Raw genomic sequence first — 15738 nt, 5'->3', positions numbered from 1 at the left:
AAATGAATAATTAGATTATTAGTTTTATGGATGTGAAGAGGAATAAATTTGCCCTATTTTAATCATTCATTTTTTAAAAAGTCAATTACTATGTTGTGACTAATAGCATAATAATAAAATGGTTAGCAATTTAGCATTAAATATACTTCTGAAGGGATTTTTTTGACAATTTGAATCCCAACAGTTAATCATCAACAGTTAAGATCGATAGTTCCCAAACTTTGCCTGATGATTGCCAATAGCTTGATAAATTCCTTAATGGTGATAAAAAAATATATTGCTCAAGTTTAACAACATGTTTTAATTAACACTGGCATAATTTGATGTTTCTAAATAAGACATCTGATAAATACTTTCCAAAAAAATGCATACATTTTTCTGAAATACTTTGTGCAGATTAGCACCCCTGAAATATGTCAAGCTTTTCAAAATAATCCTGTTCTTTACTAAAGCAATCCTATGCTTCTTCCAAATACTCTAATGTAGTGCTTCTCAACCTCAGCTAGGGAATCTGGGTGATGAAGTCCACACATTTTAAAGTTGGCAAGGTTGAAAAACACTACTTCAATATCAAATGTTCTAAGTAACTGAACACCATACAATGTTAGGCTGATAAGAAACAACTGAGATTGAAATATTTAATGTTGCCTACCCTGGAATACAGAAGAACATGCATGCTGGTTTGGAATTCATTGAAACCATGCAGTTCTGAATCTTTGTATCCTCCACTATGTTTCTTTCTCCACCTCCTGGCGCTGGGCTTCCCAATGGAGGAGGTGGGAGGATTGCATCCAATATGAAACTTCCCTGACAAGAACGAAGTTCACTCGTTCCCTTCAGTCTCAGAGGCAGAATTCTGAAAAATTTATCTTTGTGTCACTGTTCTATGAATCTCTCGACTGCAGACTAAATTAATGTTATATTTACTTTATTTGCAACTAGCCATGAACCTATACTTATTTTGATAGAAATTTTTACAGACATTTGATAACTAAAAGGGCACATAGGTAGACCTCTATGCAAAACACAAAGAGTAAATAAAAAAATCTGTCGGAGACTGCAGGTAGATTTCTCTGTCCATTCATCTTAACTTTTGTGTCAATTCACCATAATAGCTCACACAGAACTCTTGAATTTTTATATTTCTCAAATAAGAAACAGGGCAAAATTCTTCAGTTGTGGAACAGTTAAGATGCAGGGTCAATGTGCAAGTAAGTAAATGCAAGTAAAGTGTAAGGTCAAGCAAGGTACAGCTTACCAGTTATAATGTGTACCTTTTCAGATAGCTAAGTCCTAATTTGAAAAACTAAAGCAAGATGTAAAATACAAAGTTTTTTGGCAGTGACATCTAGTAATCTAGTTTTGTTCCAAATAATTAAGGAAAAATAGGAGCTAAGGTCATAGACTTCCTTGTACAACTCACTGTATATAGATACTATCTGTGTGCAATAGCAACACTGAAAATGTTACATAGATTTTTGAACTCAATACACTAATTTTTATATTCTTAGAGAAGTAGTTTTAATATAATGACTATAACATCAAAATTCAAGCTGAGCACACAAATATTAAAGCATATGATTAAATCTAAAAGTCAACATAAATTTAATCTGTTTAATTTTGGGTGGTTTTAGTAGTGTCGTAATAATAAAGTCCAAATTTTAAGCAACCGCCTTTTTCTTCTTAGAAAAGAATGGCCCTCTCAGGGATGTGACAATTTAAGCAAAAGTACAACACTGATCCCAATTAGTGCCACATGTTATATGGAACCTGTCCTTTGAGATGATGGAGCAGAGTTATAAATACAGTATACCCTGCTGCCAAAAGCATTTGATGATATGTTTCCTGCTGTTAATTCATCAGAATGTGTTTCTACTGTTCATGCTTCCAAGTGATGATTCTTCTCTTTTTTTCCAACTGATTAATCTTTCCTAGAGCTTGTTTTTCATCTACTGTCTCCTGCCCTTAGGTTCATTTTGCAACTGAGGGTTAAGGAAGTTATTTTTTCTTGATAGGTTATCACTGCTGAATAATAGAATGCATTATAATTACTTAAAGCTAAATCTGGTAATCTCAATTTCATTAAGGTTGGCTCTCTGTACAATTACAAAGGCAGAAGTGGTTGCAACTATGTCAGGGTTGTCAATCTCACTATGTCACGGCATCTTAACGTGACATATTGGGACTTTTTCCCCCTTCGCTAAACCGGATGTGGGCATGGCCAGCATGTAACACATTTGGCCTGCGGGCCAGGAGTTTGACAGCCCTGAACTATGCCTTAGCAATGTGTTAATCCACATGTCAGAGACCTTAGTCTTACCCTGCACCAGGCAGCCAGAAAATATTTTACTTTGTTTGGCCCAAATGGAAAAGCTATCACACATATGGAGGGAAGAGACCTGAAGTATCCAAGCATTTTCAACTCAGCCTTTTAGAAGAATCATGGTATCTTTCCAATGGAAAAGCTACCTTCTAATATGATTGTCAGCAAAATTATTTTTAAATCTTTCATTCTCTGCTTGACATTTTTGTGGTGGGAAGAGAGGAATGGCCAAATATTTAACAACTCAGGAGTTAGATTCTATAGGAATTGTTTAAAAGGAATGTCTTTAATTTCTAAAAAATATAAATTCTAACTAAACGTGTTATTGAGAATAAATTGTAGGTATACAGGTCCAGGAAACAATTTGTTACAGCCAAAGTGGAGATGATGGAGAAATGGTCTTTATTAGATAGACATCTCTTTGTACATTTGGAAAGTCTGTTTATAATCAGCTGCCTCTGTGGGTGATAAGGAAGCTTTGGGTGTTTTGCCAAATCTCAATGTGTGGCCACCATATGAAACTAGCTAATTCAGCCCACTTGGAAATTAAGAGGATGCTTGGTTTAAAGGCAATGGAGAGAGAAGTGGGAATGCTGTAGCACATACTTGCTTGAAACTGAAGAAAATTAAATCTAAGAGTTTGTAGCTGTTTCCACTGAAGTTCTCTGAAGCATAAACACATCTTGCATAAGTGTTAATTCTGTTTCTACTTAGAAAAGGAAAAGTTAATAACATTTCACAGCCACCCAAGTTCTAGAAATCACTAGTAACTGAATAGAATTATCTTCTGTTTTAACTGTTGCTTAATAATAAGTGGTAGATGCACAACTGATAGAGGCACCTAGGGATTTCAAGTCTTGCATCACACTCCAATCTTTGGATTCATAGTAGTGTAGGTTCTAAAGCAATGGTATTTTTAAGTTATATTAGACTCTGGAATAGCCTAAAGGTGAACTTTTTAAATAGTAATATATAATATTTCTATAATTTCAAAATGTGATTGATCAGCCATACTGAAATTGGGCCTTCTCTTTTCATACAGCTGAGTGACACCCAGAGAATTCTGTGAGTGAAGTATAGATATGGTTTGTTTGATGTATGAAGAAGAGTTTCTTCATGAATATAAACATCCTGAAGATAATATGGCAAGACACATATACCAATGACCCCTTGATGCCTTAGCTATACTTTCTGTGGCATTCTCCATTGTGTTTCAGTATGGCAGGTTATAAATATTCCAGTAGATTTTTTCTTACTCTAACAGTCTTACTTTAAGAATCACCAAGGACCCCACACAACTATATGTATATTTCATACTATATTGTACAATCATCAATTGTCATTAAGTGGGCTGTTACTAACTCATCAGAATCATCCATATTCATCTTAGTTTAAACAAACATGGTCATAGATATATAAAACATAAGTGATCCAGTAGTTTATGTATAAAATGTGCAGTAAAATGTTTGTCTTATATAAATAAACAAAACAACAACAACAACAACAACAACAAATCCATGCATGGCTGGAAAGTTCAGTTCTACATAAAGACTCTTTATTCAGAAATTGAGTCACTCAACAGAAGGCTCAAAGATATAATTTTCCTGCAGGAACATAGTATATCAGTTACCTGCAAAAGGAGAGTTTATACTCTTTTCCTTAGCTTTCAAAATAGGGATGGAAGATCAGATCAGAAACCTATCTGGGGTAGACACAAAAATCCTCAGTTTTTAAGAGATGAGAAAAAATTCCATCCATTTCTACCTATGGAATGACTAAATTGGACTTCTGTGGATAGATTCTATTTATTTTCCATGGCTCCTATATTTTTAAAACATAACTTTAAAAATATGACATACAATCTCTGAACCATCCTGCCTTTAGATCCAAAACTATTTGTTAATTTTTAAAAGGTTCTAGATCCACTATGAAGTTCATAGTTAAAGCAATTTTAAAACAAGGTTTTCTCCTATCCCCTATTTATCTTGGTTAAAGGAACATGTTTAAAACATACACCATTACAACATTCTCTTTTATGGAGAGAATGTATCTACATTATATAAAACATAGAAAGGGAATAAAGAATGGTAGGGAAAAAAATTAAGGCCAAAGCTTTAAAAATGGCAGTGAAAAATAATTAAACCTAGTTTATACTAGAAAATTAGATTAGTATAATGATTAAGGAATCAGGCTATAAACCAGGAGAGTGTTGTAGTTCCAACTCAGGCACAAAGCCAGCTAGGTCACCTTGAATCAGATGTTTTCATCAGCCCTAGAAAGCAAGCAATGGCAAATCACTTTCAAAAAGCTTGCCAAGAAATCTGCAGGGGCTTGTTCAGACAGTCTTTAAGAATCAGACATGACTGAGCAGAAGAAAGGAAAAAATTATACTAATACCTTTATTTCTCCATACTTTTTTATCATGTAAGATAATCTTATATTCAACATATTCATAGCCCACTTCATGCAATGCCTTTTGCATTTTTTAAATTAGGGGTTTATTAAAAAATTAAATCCAGACTGATTTACTGTTTCTGATTATTCAGAAGCAAGTTGCAATAACTCAATTGGGTTAACAAGGTATTGGATGGTAGCCTTAATTGTTCTTAGTTCCCCTAAGGCAATGGTAAAATTTAGTTCCACTAAATTCAGTAAAAAATCAGGATGCAATCATGAATATGACATCTGGCATTTTTTAAAACTAGAACCTCCTGTCACTATCATTTTGCAAAACAAAATTATTACTACTGCAATTTTTGGGCATGGACAGCATGGGAGTCAATGGCATCTATTTTACCATAAGAAATTAATGGAATCTAAATTCAGACTACTTGCAATTCTCAGTAACAGAAGAGTAAACAAATAGGCCTTCAGTATTACACTCCCTTCTGTGCTTTGATGAAAGTTATTCCTGTATATGTATCACACATATGGCACGCTGGGTGAAGCACAGCAGCCATCACTGGTATTTCATCTATTAGCAAAGAGTCACAGTTGTGTTTCCCAGAAGCATTTTGAAAAGGTGTTTCATTTGCAGCTTCACATAAGTAAACGCCAAAAATTCATATAGCCTGAATACCCAATAGCTCAAAAACATATGCTTAAAATATGGCAGGCTTCATATGAAAAATGTCCTTGCTTGTTTGATCATATTGCAACAGTTGTATAACTACTGTTTGCTCTTTAAGATGGAATTCGAAGATACATCAATTTGAGTTTCAATGTAATCTTTTGGCTAGTTACTGAACTGTTAAGCCCATAATCAGATTGCCTCGGTGAAATATATGCCACCTCAATGTCAAGTAACAAAGACCCTCTATTTAAAACAATCCTTTGTCTGATTAAGTTACATTATTTTGGTAAGTTAAATGTACATAACTAAATCTACAGCAACCAGGTTCAAAAATTGATCTAGAAAGCAAGCACACAGCAAAATGGCACACAGAAAGACGCATGTAAGGATTGTTACAGATAAGATTTTCATGCTCTGATGCCACCAGGGACAGAAAGGATCTTTATTAAAATGGAGAAGTCAAACTGTGTTTGTTATATGTACCGTATATGTTATATGTATTATACCAAGTTCAATACCAGTTCAGCATGAATTTCATAATGCATCATTCATCTGTGTCCCTTTGCCCTAACTCATTAATGGTACATATTTGTTTCAATTTGCAAATTATAAAAAAAAAGATTATGATGATTTTGGCAAAATAAAATCTTCACTAGACTGAATTTGTTGTGCTGCAAAGAGCATGAGGAGTATGACTGTGGCAGCTGTTTCCACCACTGAGAGAGCTTAAAGCCTACCAGACTTTAGAAATGAAGAAAGGGAGCTGCTAAAGAGGAAAAGAATTCATAACTTTCTCCAAGACTTCCTCAAACTATAAACAATCCAGTTTCCTTTCCAAAATATTCTCCCTCTCAGTGCCTGAATATCCCCATTTCCCACTACTGATCTTAATCATGGTTAAGAATTATACTTGATGTGGATAAAATTCCACTTTGCTCTTTAAAAATGTATATGTTAAGCCCACATTCATTGTAGTCAAACAAAGTCACAGTAATAGCATAAGTAATCTTTAAGGTCATCTTAGGGAAACAGAAGATTTTTCAGTTGATTTCAAAGAAAATAATAAAAGAAAAGCCATACAAATATTGTGATCGTTTAAACAGGAAATGGAAATTTTTGTTGGGATCAAACTTTCACAGCTAATATTTAGAGCATAGGATTGTGTTTGTTTTTCTGAAATGTACTGTTGCTGACAAACAGAATTATTTCTACTCTGTAATTGTATTCATACAATTTGCCAAGTGCTATCTACTAAGATTCTTATTTCCCACCAAAGAGGCAAAGAGATATTGATAGATTTTTCATTTATTTCTTCACTTTTTATTTGCAACTCATTGAAAATAACTATTTTGTAATTTTATGGCGATACAGCAAGATTTGCATAGTAATATTGCATCTTGATTATTTTAGCTACCCAGAAGTGCAACTTTGTAGATGCTGGATGCTTCCAAAATCATTCAAATTTGAAATCATTTGAATGATTTCAATTATTCAAATCATATCTGTTTAAACAGTTCCAAGATAGAACCATTCCTATTTATTACAACATATTTTATTTTTTAAATGTTAGTGAATTAAAAACTATCAACCTATCAAGAGATTGTGTTGTGTCATAGAGATGTGGTGGTGCAATGGTTAGAATCCAGTATTGCAGGCTAATTCTGCTGATTGCCAGTAGTTCGATCCTGACCAGTTCAAGGTTTATTCAGCTTTCCATCCATCCAAGATCAGTAAAATGAGGATCCAGATTGTTGGGGCAATATGCTGACTCTGTAAACTGCTTAGGGAGTGTGGTAAAGCACTGTGAAGCGGTATATAAGTCTAAGTGCTATCAACCTTTTAAGACAAGCCTTCCAGACAAAAAGCATATCCATAAGTACTATCTGTAATTTTATTGTAAGATTACATTAACAGAATCTTGAATCTTGCCTTTCCAGTGCAAGAAACTAGGGAGGCCATTTCCTAGACATTTGTCATATGCCCATTCCTTCTGTGAACTTATCTGTCACTTGGCTGACAATTTGTCTAAACATATCTCTTCTTCCTGTCTACTAACGTCATCTCCACGTAGCATTACAAAATTATCATTTCAAACTAGAACTAACTAAACTGTTCATTGATCCTTGTCCATATAAACCCATTCGTCACATACACTGGCTATAATCCAATTCTGGATCCAATTCAAAATGCGCTATTTGACCTTTAGAGCCCAATTTTTTGTATATTTTATTGTAAACTATCAAGAGAACATGCTTACTGGGCACTTTAAAACATTTAAATAAATATGATCATAATATCATTTTTCATTTTAAAAAATGTGATAAAAGAAATTATGAATATTCAAGGGTATCCAAAAATTATTGCAGTGGAACATCTCATCAAATGAAATATCACAATGTTTAATATGATTATTATTGGAAGGAAATGATTAATATAGGTTGCCACTCCTTATCTCCTCTGTTCATCTTTTAGCCCTTATATTCCATTTCACTCTTCAACCAGGAAACAATAAAATGCTCACCAAAATTGCAAAACAAATTATTTCATTTTTTTCCTTATCAACTAGCTAAAATAACACTGTGTTTGTTTTCAGTGAACTTATTTTGAAGCTCTAGCTAATATGCCTTATCTCCAAAAGGTAAAAAAAAAATCATTTTCATTATAACTTTGTTATTCAGAAGAACTAGCAAGGAATGCATAAAATCTAAAGTTACATATTTCATGAATAATTAGGACTTAAGTATTGTCTCTTTAAATGCAAATTGAGAAAAAACTTTCTCAGCCAACTTGCCTTGTATTAGTGATACACTCAGAGCTTCACTAATGTTTCTACCCAAATATATTGTAGTTAGAAGCCATTTATGATATGAAGAAGCAAGATCTTTCAAATTTCAGACATGGACACATTTCTGCAGCATAAGTATAAGATATCTCTTTTTGGTTGAAAGCTTGAAAAGCACCATCAAGTGGTATTCCCAATACAGAAATACATCCAATTAAAATATCTTTTTGAATATCACACTAGAAAGATCAGTGGAAACAGATGAATTTCAAGCTTAGTCTCTTCTGGAAATCTTTCACAATTACCTTTCTACCACATCTTGGCCATTCCAGCAAGTTGAGCTGTCTTTCATCACGAGATCACCATCACAAAGCCTTTCTGTCAAAGACGCATAAAACGTCCTGGATCGTTTCATATAACTGATAAATTCCCTAGAAATTAAATACAGAACATTTTTTTAAAAAAATCATTAACTGTACATTAATTTCTTCTTTCCTCTTAATAAACAATAATTGAGATTCAAAGATTCCTCAAGTTTATTTGAAAAGTGGATGAAGAAATGGCTGTTTCATACTTCATTAAATTCTAATTCATCACCTGAACTAGAAAAATTAAATCATATTTAAGATGTCAATTGATCAAATTCATGAGCTAAAGGAATGTTGAAGTTGAATAATATATTATTTCTGCCTCCCTTTTTATGTAGATATCAGAGCATGACAGAGAACAAAGTAAAGACGATCCAATGGGTTGCAAAACCCAAATTTGTAGCTAAAAATTCTTAAGACAGTATTTACATGAAATGTCATCTATTCAAATGTCTTAGCACGTCATTTAAATTTTTCATTTTTTAAAAAAGATGGAATTGATCGACAGTATCTTTTATTTGACAGTGTAAACAGATGTCCATCTTGATGTATAGTACCTCTAAATAAATCTGTTTCCTATTCATATGTATGCCATATGTTGGTATGTTGATATTTTTAAAATTGCACAGAGGAAAGTTGGTCCCAAATAATTTCTAAAACACAAATCAAACTCTGAAATGTGTATCCATCTGTTGGATTTGTATTTAACAGTAGTTTCAAATTTAGATTTTAGGAGTCATAGTTTAATAACTTTTGGAGAGCCATACTTTGCCCACACCTGGTAAATGAATAGTAAAAGTATATTATGGTAATGTTAAATTAACCTTTCTCTTCTTAGAATGTATGAAGACCTTTCATTAAAATGAAGAGACAAAGGTATCTTGACTTCTTTGCATTCTTACCGAGACATTTTTTTCAAACTTCTGGATTTGTCATTCTTTGAAGATTTCAGAGGCAGAGAACTGGAGTAGGCCAAGGAGAATAGCCAAGGGGAAAAGAGGGAATTCAGGTAAATAAAGAAAGAAATGAGAAACAAAACGTAATAAATTATTTGAAAGAAAAGATAAACATGCACAGGATTAAATCAGAAAAGAATAACTCCTATTAAAATATTCTTCAACCTATACTTTAAAAATAGTATAGTCTATCCACCAGTTTAATTCTTTTTACACCGTGCCCCCTCTGTTGAGGATTTGGATTGTTTTCTAAATTGTATGGAAATACATTTATTTCTTAAAAAACAAAAATAGATGACTATAAAATACAGCATACAATAATGAAAATAAATCTTTTTATTTCTGACATATCCAAATGTCATGTCAAAAATATTATTGTTATATCTGAAAACTACATAAAACATGAATTATGGATGAAAACAAGTACTGTTGATGGGAAAGCAATGACTTTCAGGGGCACCAAAAATTAGCTGGTTTATAAGGAAATATAAAACTGGGTATTATGAAATGGGTGCAGCTATACAGATGCACGAATAAATACAAGTGTGCTTGCTTGTTTTAAACAAGCATGAAGTATCACAATGTATTCCCAAGAATTTTATGTCAGTGGTGAAAAACATAGTTCATATGAAGATATTCTCAAATTTAGTCCCTGGAGTCTATAGGTAATCCTGGGACTGACTGTCTTGACAGTACATTTTGTTTTATGTGTTGTGTGTTTTTTACAATGATGTATATTGCTGTATTAAACTTTCAGACTTTGTTTACCATCCAAAGTCACTGTGGCAAGATATACTACCCTATAAATAAAATGAAATAAAGAGAGCAATCGGAATAATGAAAACCTTACAAATTTGAACTAGTAATGTCCAGAACAGTTCAGTTCCCAGAAGTCCCAAAGATAAAGAAGCCCTTCATGTAAACTCAACTTCTGATATCTACATGGACACAACAATTTGAGCAGGAGGTTGGCAGTGTTACAGAACTGCTCGCCAAATATCTTCAGGGGATAGGGGATTTTTTTTAGCTGCAATCTAGTTTATAGCTCTGATAGATGAATCATATACTATCCAAGTACTAATGGGGTCTGACACTGTCAATTTTTGAAATTGCCTTGTTTACAGGAGTCCTTATGAAAAAAATATAAGAGGATGCTTATATTGCCCAAAATATCACTTTTATAATTCACTATTTAAAAAAAAATAATAAAATAAAAGCAAAATACTGAAACCAAAATTCCAATATTGTATTAACTGCTTCTTTCTGTAGTTAAAACTTGAGCATTTAAATAAAATGCACCTCTATACAATTGAATGTCAAGATATCTAAAAGAGGAGCTCAGATATCAGTCAAATAACTGGTGTGGTCAATTATCCTGAGCCAAGTGTTTTCCTACACAGTCACAGATTTAAGATGTAGCACCATGCATTATAGTGCCTTTGCCCTTAACTTGTGATTTCAAAATGCACTGCCCTTAATATTGAAACTATTAGGTATATTTAAAAAAAAGTATTAACATCGGTTATACATTTCTGCTTTGATGAAAGACAATAACAGCCACTCCTCGCTTCTGCTGAATAGGTATATCATCGCATGCATAGCTATGGTTAATTAGAACAGCATGCAATGGAACTTTTTAACAAGCCAGCCATGTCCCCGAGAAAAAGTTTTCACAAAAACTAGAAAGATATGGGAAATGGAAAATAAGGGCAAACAGCAGTAAAATAAGGAATTACTATTTTGAGAAGACACATTAGCCATAAGGATAGAGGAAAGGAATCCAAGAAGTAAAATGCTTGTTTATCTGAAATTGATTATATCACCATCTTGGAAAATAGTGCAAAAGGCAATCATAAACTTTTTCTCTACCTGTATAATTTTTTAGCTGTCACTTGGTGATTTACACTACAGCAGTGGAGAAGACACCTAGCCAATTCACTTAAGAATCACTCATTTCAGCTGGTTAAGATATCTTAGCAAGTGACAGCAAAATAAGTTAAGACAACTGAGTCTAAGTCAGTGGTTGAAGTGGACCTACTATTTAAACAAAGTTAAGAACTTTCAGTAATTCAGAGCTGATGTTAATTTACATTGCTAGCTGCAAATTACTGAACAATCAAAGCTTTTAACCTCTAGGCCATGTTTCTACTATTGATTTTATCTCAGTTCCTTTCATCATCAGTGTATGTTTAGTTAGGATTCTGAAAACTGTAGGTACTCCACTAGTGTAAGCTACAGCCCTTGCTAATTTTCTACTCTATATCCTGATTTTACAACTGATTTTACACATCAAGGTATTTGTTGTCAGATTTTCTATTCCAGGTTTTATCCCTATCCATTTCTGAAATCAATGGTTCCTTGACTGAATTGACCTATATTAATTACAAATTTATAACAATATATATCTAACTCAATACTAATTACAGATATGCCTTCTCCATAGTTAAAATACATTTGTTTAACTTCATTTACTGTTATTAAAAAATAAAACATGATTGCCCTTTCCGGTCTGCTTTTCATCTGTTTGAAAATCAAGAGTCTTTAATACATGATGGAAATGTGGGAGAATCAGAATTACTCTCATCATCATCATTTGGGGAAGATTTCACCCCAAAATTTATAAGGAAACATTTTTCTTTTCAAATTACCTCCTTTTATTGTTAATAGTTATTGAGTGGGCCATTGTTAGAGGTGGTCTCTCTATTTCCTTTGCTTGAATTATGCTGTCTGGCAAAGATTTCACTTCTTTTTCTTCAGGATGTCCACATACTTTATCTACCTGTAAGAAGACAGGAAGGGGAAAAAGGACACCAGATCAAAACTAGCAAACATAATACAAAGGTACAGCATAATAGTGTTGCTTAGAGTTTTGCATTTGAAGGAGAAAAGGTCCTTTGGATCACTCAAGGAGACTCATATAGCACCTGTCAGCAGCCCCTTCAAGAAGCTGCATCTTTTCCAAGTATCACACAGCTGCTTTTCCTAATTGCAGCATAATCCTGGGTTGAAAGAACTGCCAACAGGTGATATATTCAAAGACAAAAATATGGATGGGTATGAATGAAAAATATGAATCCATATCTTTGTCTTTAAATCCAAAGGTCTGCACAACTGTACATAGTCAGTATTTTTCTATATAGATCAAGGTTGCTCTTGGTTTTTGAGTGGCACAATAAGAACAATATTTTAATCAGTAAGAGAGGCCATGGGAAAAAAATTATTTTTTATTTATTTACCTAAAAGGTACTTTTTAATTACATCCTTATAGCTTTGATTTTGCACTAGATCATATGTTCCATTACTGGGGAAAGATAGTATGAGCCATAGTTTGGGTTTAATGGAACAATACAAGACAGGAAATTGCTATAGAACTATGATATACTGAGAATAATATTGAAACTCAGCTGAGCTGAAAGTGAAAAACCTTTTCCTCCTCCCTTAATTACATGGAAAGGGAAATCCAATGCAAGATGCACCAATCCTCAGGCTGGTATAAATTAGGAATCCAATTCTAGAATAAATGTTCCAGGATTTTTGCTGCCTTTGACTAGGAAGAATACTTCCTGGTGTAATCATATATTCATGAAGCTTTACATGGCACAAGCAATAGCCCTGCGCAAAGTAGGCATAACCCATCTTATTGTTTAATTTGAGATGGTTCCCAAACTACAAGTGAAGCAACAGAGGTTGACATGCTTCATGTGAAATGTCAAAGCAGCACTGATCCATTCCAGCTGGCTACCTTGCAAATGGATTCTGTGTATGTACTGTGTATATACAGAAGACCAACGAAGAGCCAGAGAAGCTGCTGAGGCAGAGTTCAACTGCTCTGAACCATAAGTAAAAGCACCATGCTGCTTCACTTCATGGATCTATTTCAATGAAATTGAACCACTCCAGTGAAACTTTGAATAAGCGATACAAAGGTCAAATGATTGCAGCTGGTAGAATTCTTTTTCATTGACATAGAATCTTTCCTCTCTGCTGAGTTAAAGTATTATCACCCAACCTTGTGTTGGCAGAAAACTATACAGGCATGAAATTTGCTACCCTGATTGCCAATTTCTTATACTTCCTCTATTCCAAGTCCCTACTGAATGACATTGTCCTGATTATGCATGTATAATGTGTGATGAGAACAAAATATTGGTTTAATTCTCTATCTTTTTATGGCCCTTCCCACAGTTACCCTGAGGCTATGGTAAAAAGAAAAAAAGAATGATGGCTAAATATGTGTTTGGCAAGGTTAGTTGCAAATAAGACAAAGAATTGTGCACCATCTAAATTCCTTATAGTCTGTAAATCTGAGAATCTATATTGCAGTGTAAAAGGGCTAATGGAGAATGCTTGCTTCACTCAAAGAAGGAAATGATTTTGCAAAGAGACTGAAGTGGGATATGGCTAGGTTCCCCTTCTGGCATGTGGTATTTCATATCAAGACTGTGTCTCCAAAATTTGCAGTAGCATAGTGGCAGTTTAGTGGTATGTTGAATAGCTGGTTGAGTTGAGTTTCAGATAGCAGAAAGGAAAGTGGACACACTTATTTAATAAAATTAAGAATATAGCAAAGAGAGAAGAAAGCAAAGATGAAGAAGCTTTAAGCCAGTTTCCTATACAAGTTAAAAAGTTGGATCAGGTTAGACTCTGGCAAGCTGCCAATGATTTTCAACCCAACCAATTCCACAGAGTTATTGCTGTGGATATAAAAATAAAGAATGCCTTCATATGCATTCCCTGGGAGATAAATGTAATAAATAAATGTATAAGGTCTATGCTGGAGTAATGACTAAGTTGCAACAAAAGCTGTCAGAGACATTATTGCTAAACTTAAGCTGTCATTGCTCTGTAGTATATTGGGTGGGATGTGGAAATGTGATAATGACCCAGAGTCATAATGTTGAGTCATTTATACTATTAATAAAAATGCTACTGATAAAAACCAGAACAGTAGCTTCCTATCAAATAACTCTTATGTATGTTGCTATACATACATTGTTGGCTATTTGTGTCATGGCAATGTCGCACTGGCAAGTGTAACTGTAATCTAACATTTTTACTGATGCCTTTGTTCTAAGTCTATATATTTACCTACATTAATGGTTTGCAAATCAGGAGTGGCATAATTGTCCTAATAGAATGCCTCAGATTGCTCTTCCTTGTCTAAACTATGCATTCCATATACAACCTAGTCCATGATCAAATCCACATTATAGTATAAGATCCATTTACAAGATAGCAAGATGGAAAAGGATGATGTTCCTTTTATGTAAATAATTGCTATTTTTACTTTCTGATTATTGGTGTATATATACATGGATATTTTGGTGATGTTACACCGTGATAGAAAAACTATTATACATTTGTTTTTGTTTTTGTTTTTTTGAACTATAATAAAAATTTAAAAATTTAAAAATTTAAAAAGAAAAAAGAAAAAAGAAAAGGATGATGTTCCTAGATAGCATTCCACCATTTCTTTTAGAAACCCAATCTATCTGCAGACCACTGAAAAAGTACTTAAGATTCTTGCAGGCAGCACCGAATTTGCAACTCATCAATGCGGCAAGTACTGCAGGGCATAAAACTGAGAATTGCAGCCATGTAGTGAGACTGAAGGCCTCATGACCAGACAATATTTAAAGGATAATGATAGTCTGAACAAGCCTATCTGTAAGATCAAGTAGCAATCAGTCTTGACTGTCAGCCTCTGCCTTATTAGTTGTGATATTTGGTTTGGATATTGACAATCAGCAAAGGTTATGCTTAAGGGTATAATTACTGTGGTCCAGTAAATAAAGGAAAAATCTATGGGGAGCCAATCCAATAAATCTCCTTAAAAGCTTTCAAAGTATGAAGTAACTCTTCAGAAAGACAATATGAAGAAATCAATTCCAATGATGTTCATTTTAATTTAATTCTGGTTCTGTCATTTTGAAAATTAATTACACTGAGATAGATGTGTGTTAGCACCCATTCTCTATTTTATGTAGTTGAAATTAAAATTATGAAAATGTTACTGAAAGTAATTTGTCATCTTTTTTTGATACACAAGGAAAGACGTTGATTCTTCAAAACTATGTCATTCAAACATAATCTGGAAAAGCTGTTTTATAAAAAAATGTTGGACAACAGTTCTTCCATATATTTTTTTAAAGTATTTTGACAAGACCTTAATACAGGCAGTCTCTGGATTAAGGACACCCAGTTTACGGCCAACTTGTACTTATGAACAGGGCTGC

General features: G+C 33.5%; 1 protein-coding gene across 1 annotated transcript in view; it reads right to left on the bottom strand.

Annotated features, from left to right (window-relative positions):
* LOC139318236 (glypican-5-like) overlaps positions 1-15738 on the bottom strand; it is a 318571-nt gene that overhangs the window by 167849 nt on the left and 134984 nt on the right. Inside the window, exons 4-6 of the mRNA XM_070945581.1 lie at positions 12151-12281; positions 9449-9508; positions 8484-8609 (exon numbers count right to left, since the gene is read on the bottom strand). Coding sequence (XP_070801682.1) covers positions 8484-8609; positions 9449-9508; positions 12151-12281 — 317 coding nt within the window. The remainder of the gene's footprint in view (positions 1-8483; positions 8610-9448; positions 9509-12150; positions 12282-15738) is intronic.

Source organism: Pituophis catenifer, unplaced genomic scaffold (assembly GCF_029215685.1).
Source record: "Pituophis catenifer annectens isolate HBS135680 unplaced genomic scaffold, rPitCat1.0.hap2 SCAF_6, whole genome shotgun sequence".
Lineage (NCBI taxonomy): Eukaryota > Metazoa > Chordata > Lepidosauria > Squamata > Colubridae > Pituophis > Pituophis catenifer.
Note: the sequence above shows the minus strand (reverse complement) of the source record. Positions and strands in the feature narration are given on the sequence as shown.